This window comes from Cololabis saira, chromosome 4 (genome assembly GCF_033807715.1).
Source record: "Cololabis saira isolate AMF1-May2022 chromosome 4, fColSai1.1, whole genome shotgun sequence".
Lineage (NCBI taxonomy): Eukaryota > Metazoa > Chordata > Actinopteri > Beloniformes > Belonidae > Cololabis > Cololabis saira.
Window position 1 is genome coordinate 51665097 of NC_084590.1, and position 23397 is coordinate 51688493.

Here is a 23397-nt window from a genome sequence, read left to right on the forward strand (position 1 = left end):
ATCAAAATATCAATTAATGTTAAAAGGGGCAAATTTAGCAAAGCATTCAAGGAATCGATCCTGAAAATTCAGCTCTCAAAGACAATGGTTGATTACATATATAATACATACACAGGAGTTAGCCAGTGGGAGTAACATCTTCCTAGGTCACATCAGGAATATACAGTGACTGCTGGGTATTTCCTTCTTGGAGACTCTACTTATCCTTTGCAGGACTGGCTCTTGAAACCATTCCATGACCCGGGACGACTGACAGCAGAACAGTCTTTAAGCACAAAGTCAACCGAGCACCAGTGGTCGTGTCACGGCTCAAAAGACAGAAAACCCAAATGCACAACATCAAACGGAGTATCAGAGTCCCAGGCCGACACACGGCCAAAGTTCAGGGGGCCGGGCCGACCGCCGAGACAGTTCCGGAGGTCGGTCTCGGGGCGTAGCAGGCGGGTCAGGAGGTCGGTCTGGGGGCGTAGCAGGCGGGTCAGGAGGTCTCGGGGAGTAGCAGGCGGGTCAGGAGGTCTGGGGGCGTAGCAGGCGGGTCAGGAGGTCTGGGGGCGTAGCAGGCGGGTCAGGAGGTCTCGGGGCGTAGCAGGCAGAATAGGAGGAGCTGGACCAGCGCCGGAGCAGGAACAGGGGGCGATGCGTCCAGGACCACCGCTGTAGCAGGAACAGGGGGCGATGCGTCCAGGACCACCGCTGTAGCAGGAACAGGGGGCGATGCGTCCAGGACCACCGCTAGAGCAGGAACAGGGGGTGATGCGTCCAGGACCACCGCTAGAGCCGGAACAGGGGGCGATGCGTCCAGGACCACCACTGGAGCAGGAACAGGGCTCGATGCGACCGGGACCACCGCCGGAACAGGAACAGGCTGGGACTGCCGCCGCCGTCTTTTCTCCTGAAGCTGGAGACTCCTGGGCCCATTTTGAGCCAGGTGTGTTCCCCAGAAAGGGGAAAGAGACTAGGGTGGGTCCGGGACCACCTCGGGAACAGCAACAGGCTGGGGCTGGCGGCATGTCCCTGTCCCCTTCAACATACGGTGGTAGGACGCCACTTGGTCACTGTAAAAGAGCTTGTGAAAGTCATGGAAAGACGTATGAAACATCATAGGATGAACCTGCAGCAGCAACACTTCAGCCAGTGTTGGCAGAGGCTCAGGGTGGAGAGGAGGAAGAGATGTTAGAGATGCGCTAATGCAGTATTTGTGGAATAGTTAATGCTATAGTTAGATTACATTCTGTATCTCAGTATGGTGTTACAATAAATTTGTGCTTTTTGCAGATATATGGATTTTGTCCATCCATCCATCTTCATCCACTTGATGTGGGACTGGTTAGCGGGGGCAGCAGTCTGAGCAGAGATGTCCAGACTTCCCTCACCCCACACATTTCCTCCAGCTCTTCTGGAAGGATCCAGAGACGTTCCCAGGTCAGCCAAAAGACATTCCCTCCGGTGTGTCCTGGCTCTTCTCCTGGTGGGACATGCCAGGAACACCTTCCCAGGAGGTGTCCAGGGGGCATCTTATGTTAGTCTTTCAAGTTTTAGGTATGACGTTGTCTGATTATTTCGCTTTTTCTTTTGCTGTGCAGAGGTGTTTTTTGCAATTCCACACTTCACACTGATCACATCTTTAGAGTTTATCACTCGTGTGAGTACGTTGGTGCTTCTTTAGCTGACTTGATGTGGTAAAAGCTGCCTCACACTGTTCACATCTGAACGGTTTATCTCCAGTGTGAATACGTTGGTGAGTCCTTAGATGACCTGATGTGGTAAAAGCTGCTCCACACTGATCACATCTGAACGGTTTATCTCCAGTGTGAATACGTTGGTGAGTCCTTAGATCACTTGATCTGGTAAAAGCTGCTCCACACTGTTCACATCTGAACGGTTTATCTCCAGTGTGAATACGTTGGTGAATCCTTAGACTATCTAGTCTGGAAAAAGATGCTCCACACTGATCACACCTAAATGGTTTTTCTCCAGTGTGAATACGTTGGTGAGTCCTTAGATGACTTTGTTGGGTAAAAGCTGCTCCACACTGTTCACATCTGAACGGTTTATCTCCAGTGTGAATACGTTGGTGAATCTTTAGCTTTCCTGACTCAGTAAAAGCTGCTCCACACTGTTCACACCTAAACGGTTTATCTCCAGTGTGAATACGTTGGTGAGTCCTTAGATGACCTGATGTGGTAAAAGCTGCTCCACACTGATCACAAGTGAACGGTTTATCTCCAGTGTGAATACGTTGGTGAATCTTTAGCTTTCCTGACTCAGTAAAAGCTGCTCCACACTGATCACACCTAAACGGTTTATCTCCAGTGTGAATACGTTGGTGAATCTTTAGTTTACTTTTAGTGATAAAAGCTGCTCCACACTGATCACACCTAAACGGTTTATCTCCAGTGTGAATCATCTTATGTTTTCTCAGACCTGATGAAGTGGTGAAGACTTTCTTGCAATGATCACAACGATAACTTGTGGGTCTCTCTTTGCCTTTATGTTTCTGTAAGGACAGAGAAGAAGAATTAAATCATCTTGTTGGCCGACTCACAAAAGCTTTTCAGTTTCTATAAAGTGCTGTCTGTCTAAAGTGCTGTTATTGACAGCCAGAAACCTTCTGATGAAACATCTCAGTACATCAAATCAAAAGTGTAAATGGTCAAAGCTACTAACACGAAAACCATCAAAATAGTTCATTGATAGGGATGGGTATTGATAAGGTCTTCCAACCATTTTTCATTCTGCTTAACGATTCGGTTTTTATCGATTCCCTTATCAATTCTCATTGACCGCAAGCTGGATGCTATTCTTGAACAGAATCGCAGGCTAGCGGCGGTCTTTGAGCTCATTGGCAAGATGGATCTTGGAGAAGTTGGAAGCTCGGCTTGGCGGTAATTGATCACAATTCGTCTGTTTGGAGTCGCCATTGAGGAACCAGAGAATTAAGGCAGATGGAAAAGGCAAGGCAAATTTACTTACTGGAGTCTGCCTGTTTCTTTTCAATATAATTGTTGATTCTGTAATCTGGCCTTGACAGGGCAGCTTGGCCCGCTGCTTCAGTCACAATCTCCCTGGTGGAATGAAAACAAGGGACTCTGCCCCCACTAGCCCTCCCCTCTCCCAGGAACATCTGTGGACCTGGATCAGAACTGTACCGGGTCTGTGGACCTGGATCAGAACTGTACCGGGTCTGTGGACCTGGATCAGAACTGTACCGGGTCTGTGGACCTGGATCAGAACTGTACCGGGTCTGTGGACCTGGATCAGAACTGTACCGGGTCTGTGGACCTGGATCAGAGCTGTACCGGGTCTGTGGATCTTCAGTCTGACGACATCCTGTACTTCCGGTGTCCACCGCCGGGTTCTAGGATTGCCGCCACGACAGGCACCGGAGACCTTGCGACCACAACTTCGAGCCGCCGCGTTGACAATGGAGGCAGAGAACATGGTCCACTCGGACTCAATGTCCCCCGCCTCCCCCGGGATCCGAGAGAAGCTCTCCCGGAGGTGGGAGTTGAAGATGTCCCTGACAGAGGGTTCAGCCAGACGTTCCAAACACTCACTCACTCATCTCACTCATCTTCTCCCGCTTATCCGTTACCGGGTCGCGGGGGCAGCAGCCTCAGCAGGGATGCCCAGACTTCCCTCACCCCAGACACCTCCTCCAGCTCTTCCGGGGGGAGTCCGAGGCGTTCCCAGGCCAGCCGAGAGACATAGTCTCTCCAGCGTGTCCTGGGTCTTCCCCGGGGTCTCCTCCCGGTGGGACATGCCTGGAACACCTCCCTAGGGAGGCGTCCAGGAGGCATCCGGTACAGATGCCCAAGCCACCTCAGCTGACTCCTCTCAATGTGGAGGAGCAGCGGCTCGACTCCGAGCTCCTCCCGGGTGACCGAACTCCTCACCCTATCTCTAAGGGAGCGTCCAGCCACCCTGCGGAGGAAACTCATCTCGGCCGCTTGTATCCGCGATCTTGTCCTTTCGGTCACTACCCAAAGTTCATGACCATAGGTGAGGGTAGGGGCGTAGATTGACCGGTAAATCGAGAGCTTCGCCTTTCGACTCAGCTCCCTCTTCACCACGACGGTCCAGTACATCGACCGCATTTCTGCGGACGCTGCACCGATCCGCCTGTCAATCTCACGCTCCATTGTTCCCTCACTCGTGAACAAGATCCCGAGATACTTGAACTCCTCCACCTGAGGCAGGACTTCTCCACCCACCCGGAGAAGGCATGCCACCCTTTTCCGGTCGAGAACCATGGCCTCGGTCTTGGAGGTGCTGATTCTCATCCCTGCCGCGTCGCACTCGGCCGCAAACCGCCCCAGCACATGCTGGAGGTCCCGGTCTGATGAAGCCAACAGGACAACATCATCTGCAAAAAGCAGAGATGAAATCCTGAGGTTCCCAAACCGGATCCCCTCCGGCCCCTGGCTGCGCCTAGAAATCCTGTCCATAAAAATTATGAACAGGACCGGTGACAAAGGGCAGCCCTGCCGGAGTCCAACATGCACCGGGAACAAGTCTGACTTACTGCCGGCAATGCGAACCAGACTCCTGCTTCGATCATACAGAGACCGGACAGCCCTTAGTAGAGGGCCCCGGACTCCATACTCACTCAGCACCCCCCACAGAATGGCACGAGGGACACGGTCAAATGCCTTCTCCAGATCCACAAAACACATGTAGACTGGTTGGGCAAATTCCCATGAACCCTCGAGCACCCTGCGGAGGGTATAGAGCTGGTCCAGTGTTCCACGACCGGGACGAAAACCGCATTGTTCCTCCTGAATCCGAGGTTCGACTATCGGCCGTAATCTCCTCTCCAGTACCCTGGCGTAGACTTTCCCCGGGAGGCTGAGAAGTGTGATCCCCCTGTAGTTGGAACACACTCTCCGGTCCCCCTTTTTAAACAGAGGGACCACCACCCCGGTTTGCCACCCCAGCGGTACTGTCCCCTTCCTCCATGCAATGTCGCACAGGCGTGTCAGCCAAGACAGCCCTACGACATCCAGAGACTTGAGGTACTCAGGGCGAATCTCATCCACCCCCGGTGCCCGGCCACCGAGGAGCTTACGAACCACCTCGGTGACCTCGGCTTGGGTGATGGATGAGCACGCCTCCGAGCCCCAACCCTCTGCTTCCTCAGTGGAAGGCATGTCAGTCGGGTTAAGGAGATCCTCAAAGTATTCCTTCCACCGTCCGACAATGTCCCCAGTCGAGGTCAACAGCTCCCCACCAGCACCATAAATGGTGCCGGCAGAGTACTGCTTCCCCCTTCTGAGGCGCCGAACGGTCCTCCAGAATTTCCTCGAGGCCGACCGAAAGTCCTCCTCCATGGCCTCCCCGAACTCCTCCCAGACCCGAGTTTTTGCCTCCAAGACTGCCCGAGCCGCGGCCCGCCTGGCCTGCCGGTACCTATCTACTGCGTCAGGAGTCCCACCGGCCAACATAGCCCGGTAGGACTCCTTCTTCAGTCTGACGGCATCCTGTACTTCCGGTGTCCACCACCGGGTTCTAGGATTGCCGCCACGACAGGCACCGGAGACCTTGCGTCCGCAGCTTCGAGCCGCCGCGTTGACAATGGAGGCAGAGAACATGGTCCACTCGGACTCGATGTCCCCCGCCTCCCCCGGGATCCGAGAGAAGCTCTCCCGGAGGTGGGAGTTGAAGATGTCCCTGACAGAGGGCTCAGCCAGACGTTCCCAACAGACCCTCACAATCCGTTTGGGTCTGCCCGGTCTGTCCAACCTCCTCCTCCGCCAGCGCATCCAACTCACCACCAGGTGGTGATCAGTTGACAGCTCAGCCCCTCTCTTCACCCGAGTGTCCAAGACATGCGGCCGAAGGTCAGATGAAACGACAACAAAGTCGATCATTGACCTCCGGCCTAGGGTGTCCTGGTGCCACGTGCACTGATGGACACCCTTATGCCTGAACATGGTGTTCGTGATGGACAAACTGTGACTCGCACAGAAGTCCAACAACAAAACACCACTCGGGTTCAGATCGGGGAGGCCGTTCCTCCCAATCACGCCTCTCCAGGTATCACTGTCATTGCCCACGTGAGCGTTGAAGTCCCCCAGTAGAACAATGGAGTCCCCAGTTGGAGCACCATCAAGTACTCCTCCCAGGGACTCCAAGAAGGCCGGGTACTCCCCACTGCTGTTCGGCCCGTAGGCACAAACAACAGTGAGAGACCTATCCCCGACCCGAAGGCGCAGGGAAGCGACCCTCTCGTTCACCGGGGTGAACTCCAACACATGGCGGCTGAGCTGGGGGGCTATAACCAAGCCCACACCAGCCCGCCGCCTCTCACCCTGGGCAACTCCAGAGTAGTGGAGGGTCCAGCCCCCTTCAAGGAGCTGGGTTCCAGAGCCCAAGCTATGTGTGGAGGTGAGCCCGACTATCTCTAGCCGGTATCTCTCAACCTCACGCACAAGCTCCGGCTCCTTCCCCCCCAGCGAGGTGACATTCCATGTCCCCACTGTGAGGGTTGATGTCCAGGGATTGGGTCGTCGAGGCACCCCGCCACGACTGCTACCCAGCCCACAATGCACCGGCCTGCCATGGTCCTTCCTGCGGGTGGTGGGCCTACTGGAAGGCGTTCCAAACGTTCCAGACGTTCCAAACAGACCCTCACAATCCGTTTGGGTCTGCCCGGTCTGTCCAACCTCCTCCTCCGCCAGCGCATCCAACTCACCACCAGGTGGTGATCAGTTGACAGCTCAGCCGATCATTGACCTCCGGCCTAGGGTGTCCTGGTGCCACGTGCACTGATGGACACGCTTATGCCTGAACATGGTGTTCGTTATGGACAAACTGTGACTAGCACAGAAGTCCGACAACAAAACACCGCTCAGTTTCAGATCGGGAAGGCCATTCCTCCCAATCACGCCTCTCACGTGAGCGTTGAAGTCGCCCAGTAGAACAATGGAGTCCCCAGTTGGAGCACTATCCAGTACTCCTCTCAGTAGAACCATGGAGTCCCCAGTTGGAGCACTATCCAGTACTCCTCCCAGTAGAACAATGGAGTCCCCAGTTGGAGCACTATCCAGTACTCCTCCCAGTAGAACCATGGAGTCCCCAGTTGGAGCACTATCCAGTACTCCTCCCAGTAGAACCATGGAGTCCCCAGTTGGAGCACTATCCAGTACTCCTCCCAGTAGAACCATGGAGTCCCCAGTTGGAGCACTATCCAGTACTCCTCCCAGTAGAACCATGGAGTCCCCATTAGGAGCACTATCCAGTACTCCTCCCAGTAGAACCATGGAGTCCCCAGTTGGAGCACTATCCAGTACCCCTCCCAGTAGAACCATGGAGTCCCCAGTTGGAGCACTATCCAGTACTCCTCCCAGTAGAACAATGGAGTCCCCAGTTGGAGCACTATCCAGTACTCCCAGTAGAACAATGGAGTCCCCAGTTGGAGCACTATCCAGTACTCCCAGTAGAACAATGGAGTCCCCAGTTGGAGCACTATCCAGTACTCCCAGTAGAACAATGGAGTCCCCAGTTGGAGCACTATCCAGTACCCCTCCCAGGGACTCCAAGAAGGCCGGGTAGGGGAGAACGGGGTGATTTGAGCCTGTGGGGAATTGAGCCACCCCTTGTTTATGAACAACCATAGACAAATTTGGTCACGTGACCATGTGTGTTTGAAGAATCATCCATTGTACTCACCCTGTGATGGAGAGAGGCTGATCGAGTAAGTGGTAAGCATATTTAAGTTCAAAAAACTGTTTTTTGCCGTTCAAAGTGAATTTTTCATGTTCAAGGAGTCGTGATTCTTGCGTCGGAAAAAATTAAGACAAGTTTGAACAAATCTCACATATGTGTTAGTGGATTAGGAAGATATAATGAGGCTATACTTTTAGCATGATGTTAGCTCTAAACTGCTGGATGATACAAGTTTGTTAAAATGGCAGGGGTGGGGTAATTTTGTCCAAAAGGCCTGGGGGATGTTGAGCCAGTCAGTGGCTCAACTTCACCCACTTATTAGTATTATTAAAGTATTATGTTACTGTAATATGTACATTGCATTCTTACATTTTATCACCGAAATTATGTGACATTTTGAATTTTAGACCAGAAACCATCATGCCACGCAACTATAAACGGAAGACAGACAGGGCTTCAACTCCTCTTGTGGATTTGGACAGAGCAGTGGCAGAGATACAGAATTGGAAGTCCATTCGTCAGGTGGCAAGGGACATGAAGATCAACAGGAGAAGTGAAAAGAACAGGCTATAAGAGAACAGGACATGCCAATCAAGTCTTCAGTGAAGAAATTGAGACAGAGCTTGCAGACCATATAAAAAATCTAGCTGAAATGTTTCACGGTCTAAGTGCCATGAAATGTCATGAACTGGCATTTGAGTTAGCACGAAGAAATGGCCTTGATGTCCCTGCAAGCTGGATGAGAGACGAAAAAGCAGGTTAGTCTAAGTGTACATTTATAAAAATAGGGAATATTAATAATTTTTTTCAGGGAAATGCCCACCATCATTCTTATGTAAATCTCAACGTAAACTGCAATGGTTGAATAAAGGATAAATAAAAAGATAACCACCCTGGTCAATTCAGCACACCTGATTCTAGTTAAACTATTAGCTTGTCTGATTAACATCTAAAACATGCTGGATAGGGGCTCTCAAGGACCAGGATTCGGCACCCCTGATATATATTTTTATTTTTAACCTTTTATAGGACGTGATTGGTGTGGTATTATTGTATGTTGATTACCAATATGGTTTATTTCTATGGGAGTTCTTGAGACATGTTACCATGAGGGGGCGCTGTGGCGCCAGGCTGTATTTGTATGCACTGAGTTGGCTGCCGAAGAAGAGTTCAATAAACAGAGTTCTTACTGCACAGTTGGTCTGGAGATAATTACTGCTTCAATGCTGGTTTAAGAACACGACATGGTGTCAGAAGTGAACAAGTAACAAGCAGAGGTCCACCTGGAAGGGAAAAGAGGAGTTTGGTGAGCAAGGCAAATGAGTGACGGAGAAGACGAGCACAGTGGGGAAGGAGCTAGCAGGATGGCTAACACACCCAGCGCGACGTTCAGCATTCAGCCACCAGAGCCCTTCGACTTTTCCAAGCCGCACGAGTGGACAAAATGGATAAGGCGATTTGAAAGATTTCGTCAAGCAAGTAACTTATCTGCAAGTTCTGAAGAGAACCAAGTGAATAATTTGATTTACTGTATGGGAGACGAAGCAGATGATGTTCTGAGAGGCTTGAAGCTTAGTGATGCAGACCAGAACCAGTACACTAAAGTAAGAGATGGCTTCCAGTCATTCTTCATAGTGAAAAAGAACATTGTATATGAACGTGCGCGTTTTAACATGCGTAAGCAGGAACCAAATGAGACTGTCGATGCATTCGTCACTGCTCTGTATGCATTAGCAGAGCACTGCAATTATGGGACATTGCATGATGAGCTGATCAGAGACAGGATTGTGGTTGGACTGTCTGACACACGACTCTCAGAACGCATGCAGATGGAAAAAGACTTGGACTTGGAAAAAGCCATTTACATTGCAAGGCAATCAGAGGAAATCAAAAAGCAGCAAAACACACTGAGATGTGAAGCCAGTGGTGTAAAACAGATGGATGTGTGCTCTGTGGACAGAGTATTTAAAGGCAGACAGCAAAAGGAAAAGCTAAAATTCAACAAGTTTAAATATAATGAAGCAAAGACACGCAGCAGTCAGAGCAGAAACCAAAAAGGCTCCCAGTGCTACAAATGTGGTGGCACACCTCACCCAAAACACGAGTGCCCTGCCAATGAGGCTAAATGCCATTCCTGTGGGAAAAAGGGTCACTACCAGCGGGTGTGCCGTGCAGGAAAAGCTGTACACGGTATAGAGGAAGAGGAGGAAAGTTTCTTTCTGGGCTCTGTGACGTCAGATGTCAATACATGGACTGCTGACATAGACATAATGGACAAAAATATCACCTTTAAACTTGATACTGGAGCAGATGTCACCGCTGTGTCACAGACGGAGTTTAACAACCTCTTTTCTAACACACAGCAGCCGGATCTCCAAAGGCCAGAAAAACCTTTGTTTGGCACCAGGACGGATTCCTCTGGATGTGTTGGGGTTCGCCAGACTGATGTTAAAGAAAGGAGCCAAGCAGACCATGGAGAAGGTCTATGTGGTCAAAAACCTGAGCACGCCTTTGCTTGGGTTGCCAGCCATTAAAGCCCTTAGCTTGCTCATCCGTGTCGACAGCATAGACATGGAGACCCTCAAGACAACGTACCCTAAGCTGTGCAGCGGGCTAGGCAGGCTGCAACAACCTTACACCATCAAGCTCAAGCCAGATGCTGTGCCTTATTCTGTAAAAACCCCCAGGAGGATTCCATTACCTCTGGTGGGTGAAGTTAAAAAAGAGCTCCAGCGCATGGAAGCTCTGGGCGTTATTAGTCGGGTAGAGGAGCCGACAGACTGGTGTGCCGGCATGGTGGTCGTGCCTAAAAAGGACAGTAAAAAGGTGCGGTTATGTGTGGATCTGACCGGCCTAAATGAGTATGTGTGCCGTGAAAAGTACATTCTGCCATCAGTGGAACAGAGCCTGGGAACGCTTACTGGAGCTCAAGTGTTCAGCAAATTGGATGCCAACATGGGGTTCTGGCAGATTCCACTAACAGAGGAATCAGCCAAATACACTACTTTCATAACACCCTTCGGGCGGTTCCACTTTAACCGTCTTCCATTTGGCATCGCCTCTGCACCTGAACATTTCCAGTGCAGGATGGCGGAAATCACAGAGGGGCTCGAAGGTGTAGTCTGCCACATCGATGATCTGTTGGTGTGGGGGCGGGACCAGGAAGTGCATGACGCTCGACTTCATGCCGTGCTACAAAGACTGGAAAAAGCAGGCATCACACTGAATGTGGACAAGTGTGAACTCTCCAAGAGCGAGGTCGTCTTCCTGGGCCATATCATCACAACTGCAGGCATCCGCCCTGACCCAAGAAAGACAGAGGCCATCACAGACATGACAGAGCCCACAAATGTGAGTGAGTTAAGGAGTTTTCTCGGTATGTTCAACCAGCTGGGAAAGTTTATTCCCCAGTTGGCGGAAAAAGATAAACCACTCCGTGACCTCCTCTCTAAGAAAAACTGCTGGGTCTGGGATGTAGACCAGGCAGCAGCGTTTGCAGCGCTAAAGAAAGCTCTATCCTCTCCACCTGTGCTAGCCATGTACGACCCAGGCAGAGACACCAAAGTATCTGCTGATGCATCATCATATGGCTTGGGGGGCGTTCTTCTCCAGAGGTGGGAGGAAGAATGGAAGCCCGTGGCTTATGCATCTCGGTCGCTCACTCCAACCGAGCAACGATACGCACAGGTAGAGAAGGAGGCCCTGGGCCTCACATGGGCCTGTGAACGGTTCCGGGATTTCCTCATTGGAAAGCATTTTTTACTGGAGACCGATCATAAACCCCTTCTCAGCCTGCTTGGAGCCCAAGCATTGGATCTCTTGCCACCGAGAATACAGCGCTTCAGGATGAGGCTGATGCGCTACTCATACTCCATCGAGCATGTACCAGGAAAGTCACTGTGGACAGCAGACACACTGTCACGCTCACCTGTGAAATCATGCATGTCCAATGATGAGCAGGAGCTGATGGAGAGCACCAACATTTATGTGGACTGTGTTATTGAAAGTCTACCCGTCAGCTCATCATACATAGAAATCCTGAAAGAGCAGCTAAAGGCCGACAGTGTCTGCGCACGCATCATGACACTGTGCACAGAAGGATGGCCAGCACATGCAACACGGGAACCAGTGCTGAAAAACTACTGGCCAGAGCGAGCTACACTCACGGTGAAGGACGGCTTACTGCTGAAAGACACACGGCTCGTAATACCTTCAGCAATGAGGAATGACATTCTCGCTAAGTTACATGAGGGACACCTTGGTGTAGTGAAGTGTAAAGCACGCGCACGTCAGTCGGTGTGGTGGCCGGGACTCAGCCAGCAAGTAAATGAAATGGTGCTCAACTGCAGGACATGCATACAGGAGCGACATAATCCCAAAGAGCCACTTATGCCGTCAGAGTGCCCTGAAAGACCATGGCAAAAGTTGGGGACAGACCTGTTTGTTCTGGGGAGTAAAACATACTTACTTGTTGTCGATTACTTTTCCAGATATGTGGAGATTGCATACTTATCTTGCACCAGGTCCACTGACATCATCGTTCATTTGAAGTCAATCTTCGCTCGCCATGGCATCCCAGAGGTCCTGATGTCGGATAACGGGCCGCAGTTTTCTGGGCAAGTTTTCACTTCTTTTGCAACTTTATATGGTTTCAGGCACGTCACAAGCAGCCCGGGATTTCCGCAGTGTAATGGAGAAGCAGAACGGGCGGTCCAGACTGTGAAAAATCTCCTGAAGAAATCAGCAGACCCCTATCTGGCTCTACTCTCTTATAGGGCCACACCTCTCCAGAGTGGGTACAGTCCGGCTCAGCTCCTCATGGGCCGACGTCTTCGCACTACGGTGCCGACTCTTCCCTCTCAGCTGGATCCTGCACTGCCTGACAGTGTCACGTTCACCAGGAAAGAAAAGGAGAAAGAGTTGGCAGATGCTGGAAACTACAACAGGCGTCACCGTGCCCAAGCCCTCAGTGACTTGTCACCAGGACAGCGGGTATGGGTAACCAACGCAAAGTTATCTGGAACTGTACTCCAGCACCACACTACTCCGAGGTCATACTTGGTGGGTTTACCACAGGGGGTGGTGAGACAAAACCGTCAGCACCTAATACCTCTACACTCACCTACACAAAACAGAGGTTCATCACCGCCGCAGCAGATGCCAGAGTCATCTCCAACACAGGCATCCGGGTCACCTGCTATGTTACCCCAAGTCTCACCTGCAGGGACTCCTACTCCCAGAACTAGGTCTGGGAGAGCCATCGTTAAACCTAGTAGGCTTAACTTGTAAACTGACATGCACAGAAAATATAAAACCTGAAATAAGAATAAATTGAAAAAAAAAGAAACCTCTATTTTATTGTATGTTATGGATATTTATATTACTGTTATTTTGGGTAGTTTTGAGCACTTTAAGTTAATGCTGGAGAATGTAAGAAACAGTAATTGTTTGATTACATTAGATGGAATAACCACTACAAAGTATATGTTTACAGGTTCTTCTGTTCAAGATTTAGACAGGAACAGACCTTTCTTCAAAAGAGGCAGAATAATCCTCTAAGGTCTGATGAGACAAAGGTAGTCTATCCTTTGTTCTCTAGAAAGGGGAGATGTGGTATTATTGTATGTTGATTACCAATATGGTTTATTTCTATGGGAGTTCTTGAGACATGTTACCATGAGGGGGCGCTGTGGCGCCAGGCTGTATTTGTATGCACTGAGTTGGCTGCCGAAGAAGAGTTCAATAAACAGAGTTCTTACTGCACAGTTGGTCTGGAGATAATTACTGCTTCAATGCTGGTTTAAGAACACGACAATTGGTTCATGAGTTTTAGGATGCGCCACCATCTGTCATGCCGCACTCCTGAAGCAACCTCTTTCGGAAGAGCCACTGTATGGGGGTATTATTGTTCCAATATTATCTGTGTGTGCGTATCTCAATCTGTGTGTGTGTAAAAAGATTTGTGTGTCCGTATTCACATTTGTGTGTGTGTAAAAAGATCTCTGTGTCCGTATTCATATTTGTGTGTGTGTAAAAAGATTTGTGTGTCTGTATTCATATTTGTGTGCGCGCAAAAAATCAGCCGGGAGTAGGGATGGGCGGTATGGACAAAAAAATGTATCACGATAATTTCTGGCATTTATCTCGATCCGCCATGTTTGTTACACAAAAACCTCATCAACGGGAATTTTCCTTCCTTCCTTCCTTCCTTCCTTCCTTCCTTCCTTCCTTCCTTCCTTCCTTCCTTCCTTCCTTCCTTCCTTCCTTCCTTCCTTCCTTCCTTCCTTCCTTCCTTCCTTCCTTCCTTCCTTCCTTCCTTCCTTCCTTCCTTCCTTCCTTCCTTCCTTCCTTCCTTCCTTCCTTCCTTCCTTCCTTCCTTCCTCCCTCCCTCCCTCCCTCCCTCCCTCCCTCCCTCCCTCCCTCCCTCCCTCCCTCCCTCCCTCCCTCACGTTGTGCGTTGATTTAACGTGGAACCATAAATCAGCTTTACACAAAAACGTCATCAACATGAATTTATCGTTTTTACCGCGAGATGACAAATTCCTACCGTGGGGAATTTTTTTGACGGTATATCGTGAACGGTAAAATATCGCCCATTCCTAGCCGGGAGCTCTCGATGGTTGTCTTTGTACTCGTGGATTTTGACACACTTCTGCCGTGGCAAATCTGTAAAAACGATCCATGTGTAAAACGATTCGAATGTGCGTGACTTTTCCTTTGCCCTGAGCTCGGACTCACAGGCTCACGCCAGGCTACAGTAGCAATACAGCCTTCACACCACTAGTCGCCATGGTAACAGCTGCTACAGTAGCAATACAGCCTTCACACCACTAGTCGCCATGGTAACAGCTGCTACAGTAGCAATACAGCCTTCACACCACTAGTCGGCGCGTAGCACTCAGTCAGTACTTTACATGCAGCAGTTAAGAGACAGGAAGTGAGGTCAGAGGGGCGGCCACGCCCACTTAGGAGACAGGAAGTGGATACCATTTCATACCATTGGCAGTAACGGTAATGCGTCACAACAATTTTGGATAAATATTAAAAACTGGTTATCCTTAAAATTGAAGGTTCCTTGCCTAAACATTTCCCACATCTTATTATATATAGACAATCAAAGCTCGTCCAACTCTAATATCATAAATATTGTCATACTTTTAGCCAAATATCACATCCACTGTAGTGCTGGGCGGTATGACCAAAAATGTATATCACGGTATTTTTTTTTCATGCACAACTGGGTGTTAACCACATTTTCTAATGATTTGGAAAGGAATTGCTGCAGTAAATTGGCTTAGAATGGACTATTTTACTGTCATGAGGAGGAAATATTGTAGAAAAACATTAATGTCCACACTAGTATAAATATAGGTTTGCATGGGCTCACAAATTGATGCCGTTTACAATGAGGTGGCGGCACTTATGATTCTAATGAAGTGAAGGAATCAGAATACATGACAGTTGTAGTCAAAATACAGAACCCTTTTATTTAACAAAATTTGCAAACAACTTGAAAAAAACATTTTGTAAAAATGAACTACACAATGTAAACAACCAGTGAACATTAATGTTGAGGTAAACAAATAAATGGTAAACTAAAAATATGCAACTTGCATTAATAATAATATTGTTCAAGCCCAGGCACACCATTCAAGTTTTGAAAATAAATAAAAAACAGTGAACATTAAGGAAACTTGCATCAATATGGTCTTCTCTTGAGGTAAACAAATGATACTAAACTAAAAGTATGCAACTTGCATAATAATATTGCTCAAGCCCAGGCACAATATTCAAGTTTTAAAATAAAAAAGTGCAATTTGGCTTGCAGGATTATCCTGTAGCATATAAACAACAATATTGACATGTTTCAACTTTATGGACAAGCTCCATAAATAAGGCATCTCTGGCAACCACTACAAATTTTGTGCAAGGAAAACCAGACGGTCCACAGCATCGGGTTTGAGTGCAGCCCTGTGGCACGTGACAATGTTGCCACCAGTGCTGAATACTCTCTCAGATGGAGCACTGGTGGCAGGTATGCACAAATACTGTCGAGCTAGCTTTGCAACACGGGGGAAATTTGCCTGATGGCATCTCCACCACTCCAAAGGGTCTGCATCATTGTCAACCTCTGTGGTCTGCAAGTAGGTCCTCAGCTCCATCTTGATGCTTTCCTCCTCTGAGAGTGTGTCTCTGCTGCAGCCCATGCCGATGGTGCTCTGCTTTTTGAAAAAGCTGGACAAAGTCTTTTTTCCTTTTTCCTCAGGCGGAGCAGGTCCTGCTGCTGCTGCACCAGAAGGCCCTGGGAGAGGGTCTTGCAGTTGATCCTTTAGTGCCTTGATTTCTTCCACTGCTCTGGAAATGACATGTTCCACCTTTTCTTTCCTGATGTAGGTGGTTCTGAATCGTGGATCAAGGAATGATGCAGTATCGAGCAGGTCATCTGTGTCTGGATCTGAGAATTTCTCATTCAAGTAGGTGAGAATGTTTCTCTTGACATCCTTGGTCAGTTGAGGATTGTTGTCTTCCTCAGCAAGAATGGTTGTGTTGAAGAGATGAATTACCGGCTTGACGTAGGACACGCTGACATATTGCTCTCCAGACAAGGCATCTGTGAAGTTTTGGAGTGGGCTCAACACCTGAGAGAGAGAAAGAGAGATTGTCATTTCCATAACATGAAAATTAAAAACGTGAATCCTCTGCAGAGTAAATAAGGAAGAGAAAAAAGAGCTATGTTGAACATAGCTATATCTGTAAAAATGAAGAGCACATAATAAAAGAAAAGAAACATCCACACACCTTGTTGAGAGCCTCCAAGACATCCACATCTTGCCAACTGAGGACCAAGTGTCTTGATTTTTTGTCAGCTCTTAGAACCTGACTGATGGCTCTCTCCTGCTCAAGTACTCTCTGAATCATCTTCTGACGTGACCCCCACCTGGTGGGAGTCTCAGTGTGAGCATGTGCTTTGGAAGACCCAGTTCATCCTGAGCCATGGCCAGGTCCCTCCTTTTTTTCCAAGAATATGAAAAGGCTGCCACAATTTTTTTGCAGACTCCAGCTGCGCGCTGAATGCGGTCATCTTTCACACCTCTCTCTGTAAAAACAACATTATTAGTTTGGTAATAATCATGTTAAATTGATTACAACAGATTAATGTATAACCCCAAAATACTAATCTTTAAGGCCCCCCCCCCCCAAAAAAAAAATAATAAAAAATAAAGATTCTAATAAACCCACACATGGTAAGTTGAAAATAAATTTCATCATGAAAAGTCATGCATTGATAATAATAATATAGATAACAGAAAACTGGGAAGAGGCGCACAAATTATATTTATTAATATAATTTGACAGCTATTAATTATTATAGTTTGATATTAATAAAATAACTATTGCTTACCTATGTCCAATTGTTTAACTGGACAGCCTTAATGATGTTGGCTCCACTGTCAGTTGTGATGGCCACTAGCCTCTGCTCTGAAAGCCCCCAGGAATCAAGTGCGTCTTTCAGGCCTGCTGCGAGTAACTCCCCGGTGTGGTCTTCGGGAAAATAACTGGTTTGCAGACAATGGCTTCTCAACATCCAGTCCTCACTTATAAAGTGAACAGTCAGACTTAAGTATGGCTCCATGCTGCGACTGGACCACAAATCAGTCGTTGCTGAGAAGTGGGGAGCGGTAGCTACGTCAGCTTGTAGCTTAGCTCTGTGCTTTTCATATAAATTTGGTGTTGTGCTGTTTGACTAAAATATTTCCTACTCGGTATCTCATACCTTGGATCCAGAGTTTTTATCAACTCCCTGAAGCCGTGTTTTTCCACGGTACTAATTGGTACCATGTCTTTGGCTAGGTGGACCGTGATTGCGTTTGTTATATCAATCCACCGTTTGCTCTTTTTTTCATATGCAGTCCCCCTAGCAAAGGCGTCTTTAATTGTTGTCTGACTGGGATTTTCTCCCGCACGTCTAGTGTTACCTGACGTGGTGGGGGCAGACCTCAGCTTCATACATTCTTGGTATTCCACTACATGTTTGCGGCTGAGGTGGTGGAGCAAGTTGCTGGTGTTGCCGCCCGCGGCTACAACTTTAGCCCTACAACACTTGCAGATGACTGACTTTTGTTGGACGTCGTCTTTTTTTAAACCAAAAAATTTCCACACCGCCGACACGGCTCCTCTTTTTGGAACAAGTTCCCCTGTGTCTTCTTCTTGAACAGTTGTGGGACTTTTGTTTTCACCCATCTTCACCCACACGTGTCCGCTGTAAAGAGTGCAACTGCTAAACAGTCCCCTCACAACAGCGGCGCTGCGTTCCGCCGCGCTACGTTCCGCCGCGCTACGTTCCGCCGCGCGGCGTTTCCAACGTTGTGTACGCTGCTCACCGGTATTACGGTATATGAAAAATTCATATCATAAGAAAAATAAACACCGGTATTCGGTATGAACCGGTATACCGCCCAGCACTAATCCACTGTAGTAAATGGAGAGGTAACACACCCTCTTTTTCCTGTTTTATGAATGAATTTAAAAATTGTATTATTCAGCATTACTCAGACTAAAAGACTGGAAGGCAGCTAGGATGATCTCTTACATGATTTCTAAATCACTACTCCTCTAAGCTACTCTCATTGTGTGGTTTAGCTCCTCTGATTTTCTTTTGGTTTGGTCTTATGTCATTATCATTGCACTTGCCCATTTAATTTATATTTAAACAATTATATGATGTTGTTTTGTTTTTGTTATTGTTCTTCATGTAGCATTACAAAGAAGAATTTGAAGTAGACTTGTGTTTCCTCTACGAGAGTTTGTATTGTTGTATTGTTTATATTGGTGTCTTTGTTAATAAAAAAAAAAAAAGTAACAGTAATGCGCTATCTTCTGTATAGAGGATCTTTGGCTCCGCCCCCTGGAGCTGCTGATACGTCACCGTCGCCGCCATGTTGGATGTTCAAGACTGTAAACTAATACAAGTAAATGGACTTATTTTCATAAAGCATCTTTCTACAAAGAAATGTACGTTTTACGTAGTGCTGGGCAGTATACCGGTTCATACCGAATACCGGTGTTTATTTTTCTTATGATATGAATTTTTCATACCTGCAGAACCTGGACCTGCAGAACCTGGACCTGCAGAACCTGGACCTGCAGAACCTGGACCTGCAGAACCTGAACCTGCAGAACCTGGACCTGCAGAACCTGGACCTGCAGAACCTGGACCTGCAGAACCTGCAGAACCTGAACCTGCAGAACCTGGACCTGCAGAACCTGCAGAACCTGGACCTGCAGAACCTGAACCTGCAGAACCTGGACCTGCAGAACCTGCAGAACCTGGACCTGCAGAACCTGGACCTGCAGAACCTGGACCTGCAGAACCTGGACCTGCAGAACCTGGACCTGCAGGACCTGGACCTGCAGAATCTGAACCTGCAGAATCTGAACCTGCAGAATCTGAACCTGCAGAACCTGGACCTGCAGAACCTGGACCTGCAGAACCTGGACCTGCAGAACCTGCAGAACCTGGACCTGCAGAACCTGCAGAACCTGGACCTGCAGAACCTGAACCTGCAGAACCTGGACCTGCAGAACCTGGACCTGCAGAGCCCGATTTTCAACCGTTTCTCCCGATTTTAAGGTAAATGAGTCGATGGAGTTTCACGTGTCGGTTCCTGCATGGATGTTTTATATACGGGTTCCTGACAAACCTGGCAACCCAACCCAAAAGCAACTAAATGGACTTATTTTCATAAAGCGTCTTTCTACAAAGAAATGTACGTTTTACGTCTCATTTATTCATTCACACACGCACTAATATACTTGGGAAACAGTTAGGCACCAAATATAATATATTTAATTTTCTCAGACGGTAAAAATAAGAACTTTATTGATCCCACATAGGAGTAATTCATGTTCTATCAGCTATAGAGAACAAGGTAGTGCCGAAAAACTATATATATCCCCCTCACAAAAATAAGAAAAATACAGAAACATATTCTTTCATCAGCAAAGCATATTTTACATAAACATATTTTAAAATGTTCAAGTTACAAAATAACATATTTGAACCATTTTTCAGATTTTTTCAGTTATTTTATTGTCTGGAAAATGGTTCAAATGTGTTATTTTGTTATTTGAAAATGTGAAAATGTGTTTTGTTTGAGAAAATGCTTTGAGATAAATGTGAGGGAAGAGTTGGTGGAGAATCAAGTCCTAGCAACAAGGATCTCCCACAGGAAGAGAGAGTTGAAGCTTCTGCTTCTTCTAGTAGGCCGTCAGGTCACCCACCTTTTCCTTTCATCTCGCTCCCTCCTGGGTGGAAATTCTTTTCACTTTAAAAAGAAGAGCTATTTATGTTAAGCATAGGATAAAAGTGTGAACTCGGATTTTTGGGAAGTATTTTCATGATTGTTATTTTAATAGCGGGACTATTAAATAATAAAATTGAATAAAAGGCTTGCAATATTTCAGTTGATTTGTATTGAATCCAGAATGGATGACATTTTAGTTTTTTTAATTGCATTACAGAAAATAAAGAACTTTATCACAATATTCTAATTTTCTGACACAGTCCTGTAGGTGTAGTTAAGTAGATCAAATCCATTTCACTGACAGGGCCATGATTGTTATTAATTTAAATTCAATCAAGATATGCTGAAATAGCCCCAAATAAATAAACTTTGCATGTGTTATACATAATGGTTTTATATTAACTTGAGGTTAGGTATATTATCATGGTGGTGACATTAATGGGATAGTGTTGCATAGACATGTCTAGTGATAAAGATGATGATAAAACACAATGATAAAAACGAAATCACATTATGGGCCATTTTTATTATTTCACTTTAGTTTATAATTCATCTTCATTGTGGCCTCATATAACACTGTTTTTAGTCATGTTTGTGCACTTTTCGGCTCATTATATTGTATTTTTCTACATATTTGGGAAGACGAGGTTGCTCCAACATTGTATGACGTCAGGTGTGTTTACATCAGGGGCCGCTGCTATTGGTCCAGCGCGATCACGTGACGCGTCCGAAGCGCTCCTCGACACCGGCGCCGCTGGAAATAGTCCCGCTATTAAAATAACGATCGTGAAAATACTTCTCAAAAATCCGAGTTCAAACTTTTATCCTATGCTTAACATAAATAGTTCTTTTTTTTTAAGTGAAAAGAATTTACACTGAGGAGGTGGGAGCGAGATCCTCTTTCTGAAGACATTTATGTGGTTGAGCTGGCGGACTAATTCAGACGAAACACGTTTAAAACACGTTTAAAACACGTTTGTGACCTGCAGAACCTGCAGAACCTGGACCTGAACACTGACCTGCAGACCAGAGGAAGATCCCGCTCTGGTCCTGATGCTGGACTCCTGGTCCCGGTCCATCTCCGAGTCCTAGTCCTGGTTCTGATCCTGCAGATCTTCAATCGTCTGCAAAACCTCCACTGTGAGGACGGAACCGGAACCACGTGACCTCTTTATTTAAAAAAAAAACTTTATTATCCAAACTTGCTGAACAAACAGCAACCAGGTTTAAATAGATGGAACAGAAATACAATGATGGAGTAAATGATACAAATATCTCTGAATCAAATGTAAAGTGATTCCATGTGATGAAACTATGAAGTGATTCCTCTGTTTCCGGTCTGGGCTCCGCCGGCAGCTGCAGGAGAGCCGGCACAGCGACATCAAGTGGCAGGAAAGAGACATTACACCAACAACTACAAACTCTTCCTTTTTATTTACCTTTAAGACAGAAGAGAATCAAAGCAGAAAAATAATTTCTCCAGCAACGCTATCACTCACATGAACTTAATGTAAATACCGAGGCTTAAGCAGAACTAAAGAACCCAGAGCGGTGATTCGGGGAAATGTCGCCATCTGCTGGACGAATAAATGAACTACGTTTGGATAATAAAGTTTTTTTTTTTTTTTTAAAGAGGTCACGTGGTTCCGGTTCCGTCCTCACAGTGGAGGTTTTGCAGACGAACTTTTAGATTGAAGATCTGCAGGATCAGAAACAGAACCAGGAGATGGACCAGAACCAGAACCAGGACCAGGACCAGGACCAGGATCAGAACCAGGACCAGGATCAGGACCAGGACCAGGACCAGGATCAGAACCAGGACCAGGACCAGGACTCCATCAGGACCAGAGCGGGATCTTCCTCTGGTCTGCAGGTCAGTGTTCAGGTCCAGGTTCTGCAGGTTCTGCAGGTTCTGCAGGTCACAAACGTGTTTTAAACGTGTTTTAAACGTGTTTCCGTCTGAATGTGTGAATGTGGAGGAAACACGGACCAGCAGTTAAGGCTGATTTATGGTTCCGCGTCACACCAACGCAGAGCCTACGGCAGAGCCTACGGCGTACGGTACGCGGCGACGCACAACCTACGGTGTGCGTCGCCGCGTACCCTACGCCGTAGGCTACGCCGTCGATTTAACGCAGAACCATAATTCAGCCTTTAGTGTTTTATTGTGATGTTGAAACATAATCTAAAGTTAAAACACATAATCTAAAGTTAAAACACACAATCTAAAGTTAAAACACACAATCTAAAGCTAAAACACACAATCTAAAGTTAAAACATACAATCTTTGTTCGTTCGTTTTTATTTATTTCGAACATGTATATATAAAAAAAAAACAAGAAAAAAGATAAGAGAAACAAATCCAGGTGGACATTCCACCACATAAAGAAAAAAAAACACATCAAAACATATTTCAGTTCCATGTTGGAAAAGGAGTGGGAGGAAGTATAAACTTATTTAATCCCACCCCCTTTAACAACTAAACATTAATGATATGCCTGTATTTACGCTTTATACTCTACACTCATTTGTATAAATAAATAAATGTATATCATTTTTACAAAAATAACCTGTTTAATACCAAATGTAAGCTCTATCATAAATATAATATAACTATGATATAAATATAATACGTATATCTATACAAACATACAAAAACAGCATGACTAAATAGCAAAACAAACACAATCTAAAGTTAAAACACATAATCTAAAGTTAAAACACATAATCTAAAGTTAAAACACATAATATAAAGTTAAAACACATAATATAAAGTTAAAACACATAATCTAAAGTTAAAACACATAATCTAAAGTTAAAACACATAATCTAAAGTTAAAACTAGTGCTGGCCAACGATTAACATTTTTAATCTTAATTAATCCATCATTTCTGTAATTAACTGCGATTAATCTCACAATTGTTTTTCTCTAAAATTTCAAGGAAAAAGTGAAAGAAAGCTGAGATGTACGTAAAAAAGAGAAAAGATTTTGTAGCATCCACAGGCTTTTATTTCACAAAGTGCATCATCAATATTTGCAGCCTCTACAGGGGCAAAAACTAACAGTGTGACTGTTAGAACACAGTCAGAACGTAGCCGGAAACCAACAACAGTAGCAATCAGCATGAAAAAGAAATAACAGCTGGTCACGCTTAAGGAAAAAACTTAAGGAAAAAAAATGTAAGTAAGTGGTGTTATCTTTTCCTTTTTCTTAAACACAGCAGCAGATAGGTTAGACTCAGACTAGTCAATTAAGTACTGCATTTTCTTTTCTTTACACGTTAGCAACATTGCCTAGTTTAGACAGAACCTTGAACCAAGAACCCCAGCAGGTAACACCAATAACAGCTGGTCAGGAAGGAAAGTCCCAGTGAGACTAAGGGGACTATACTTGTTGTTCTTAAACACAGCAGCAGACTGTAAT

At 46.5% G+C, this 23397-nt stretch overlaps 2 protein-coding genes across 2 annotated transcripts in view; one reads left to right on the plus strand and one right to left on the minus strand.

Annotated features, from left to right (window-relative positions):
* Nucleotides 1-23397, plus strand: part of LOC133442608 (zinc finger protein 160-like) — a 137424-nt gene that overhangs the window by 41422 nt on the left and 72605 nt on the right. The gene's annotated exons all lie outside the window — the stretch shown is intronic.
* LOC133442154 (zinc finger protein 239-like) lies at nucleotides 1211-21094 on the minus strand. Its single transcript, XM_061720110.1, has 2 exons — nucleotides 20993-21094; nucleotides 1211-2497 (listed from the first exon to the last, which is right to left on the minus strand). Exons 1-2 carry the CDS (start codon nucleotides 21050-21052, stop codon nucleotides 1625-1627), a joined length of 933 nt encoding a protein of 310 aa, XP_061576094.1. The 5' UTR covers nucleotides 21053-21094; the 3' UTR covers nucleotides 1211-1624.

Coding starts and splice junctions, on each gene's coding strand:
- LOC133442154 (XM_061720110.1), bottom strand. CDS start 21,052: ATGGACCGGGACCAGGAGTCCAGCATCAGGACCAGAGCGGGATCTTCC. Junction 2,498..20,992: donor GATCTTCCTCTGGTCTGCAG/GTCAGTGTTCAG, acceptor CTGTCCTTACAG/AAACATAAAGGCAAAGAGAG.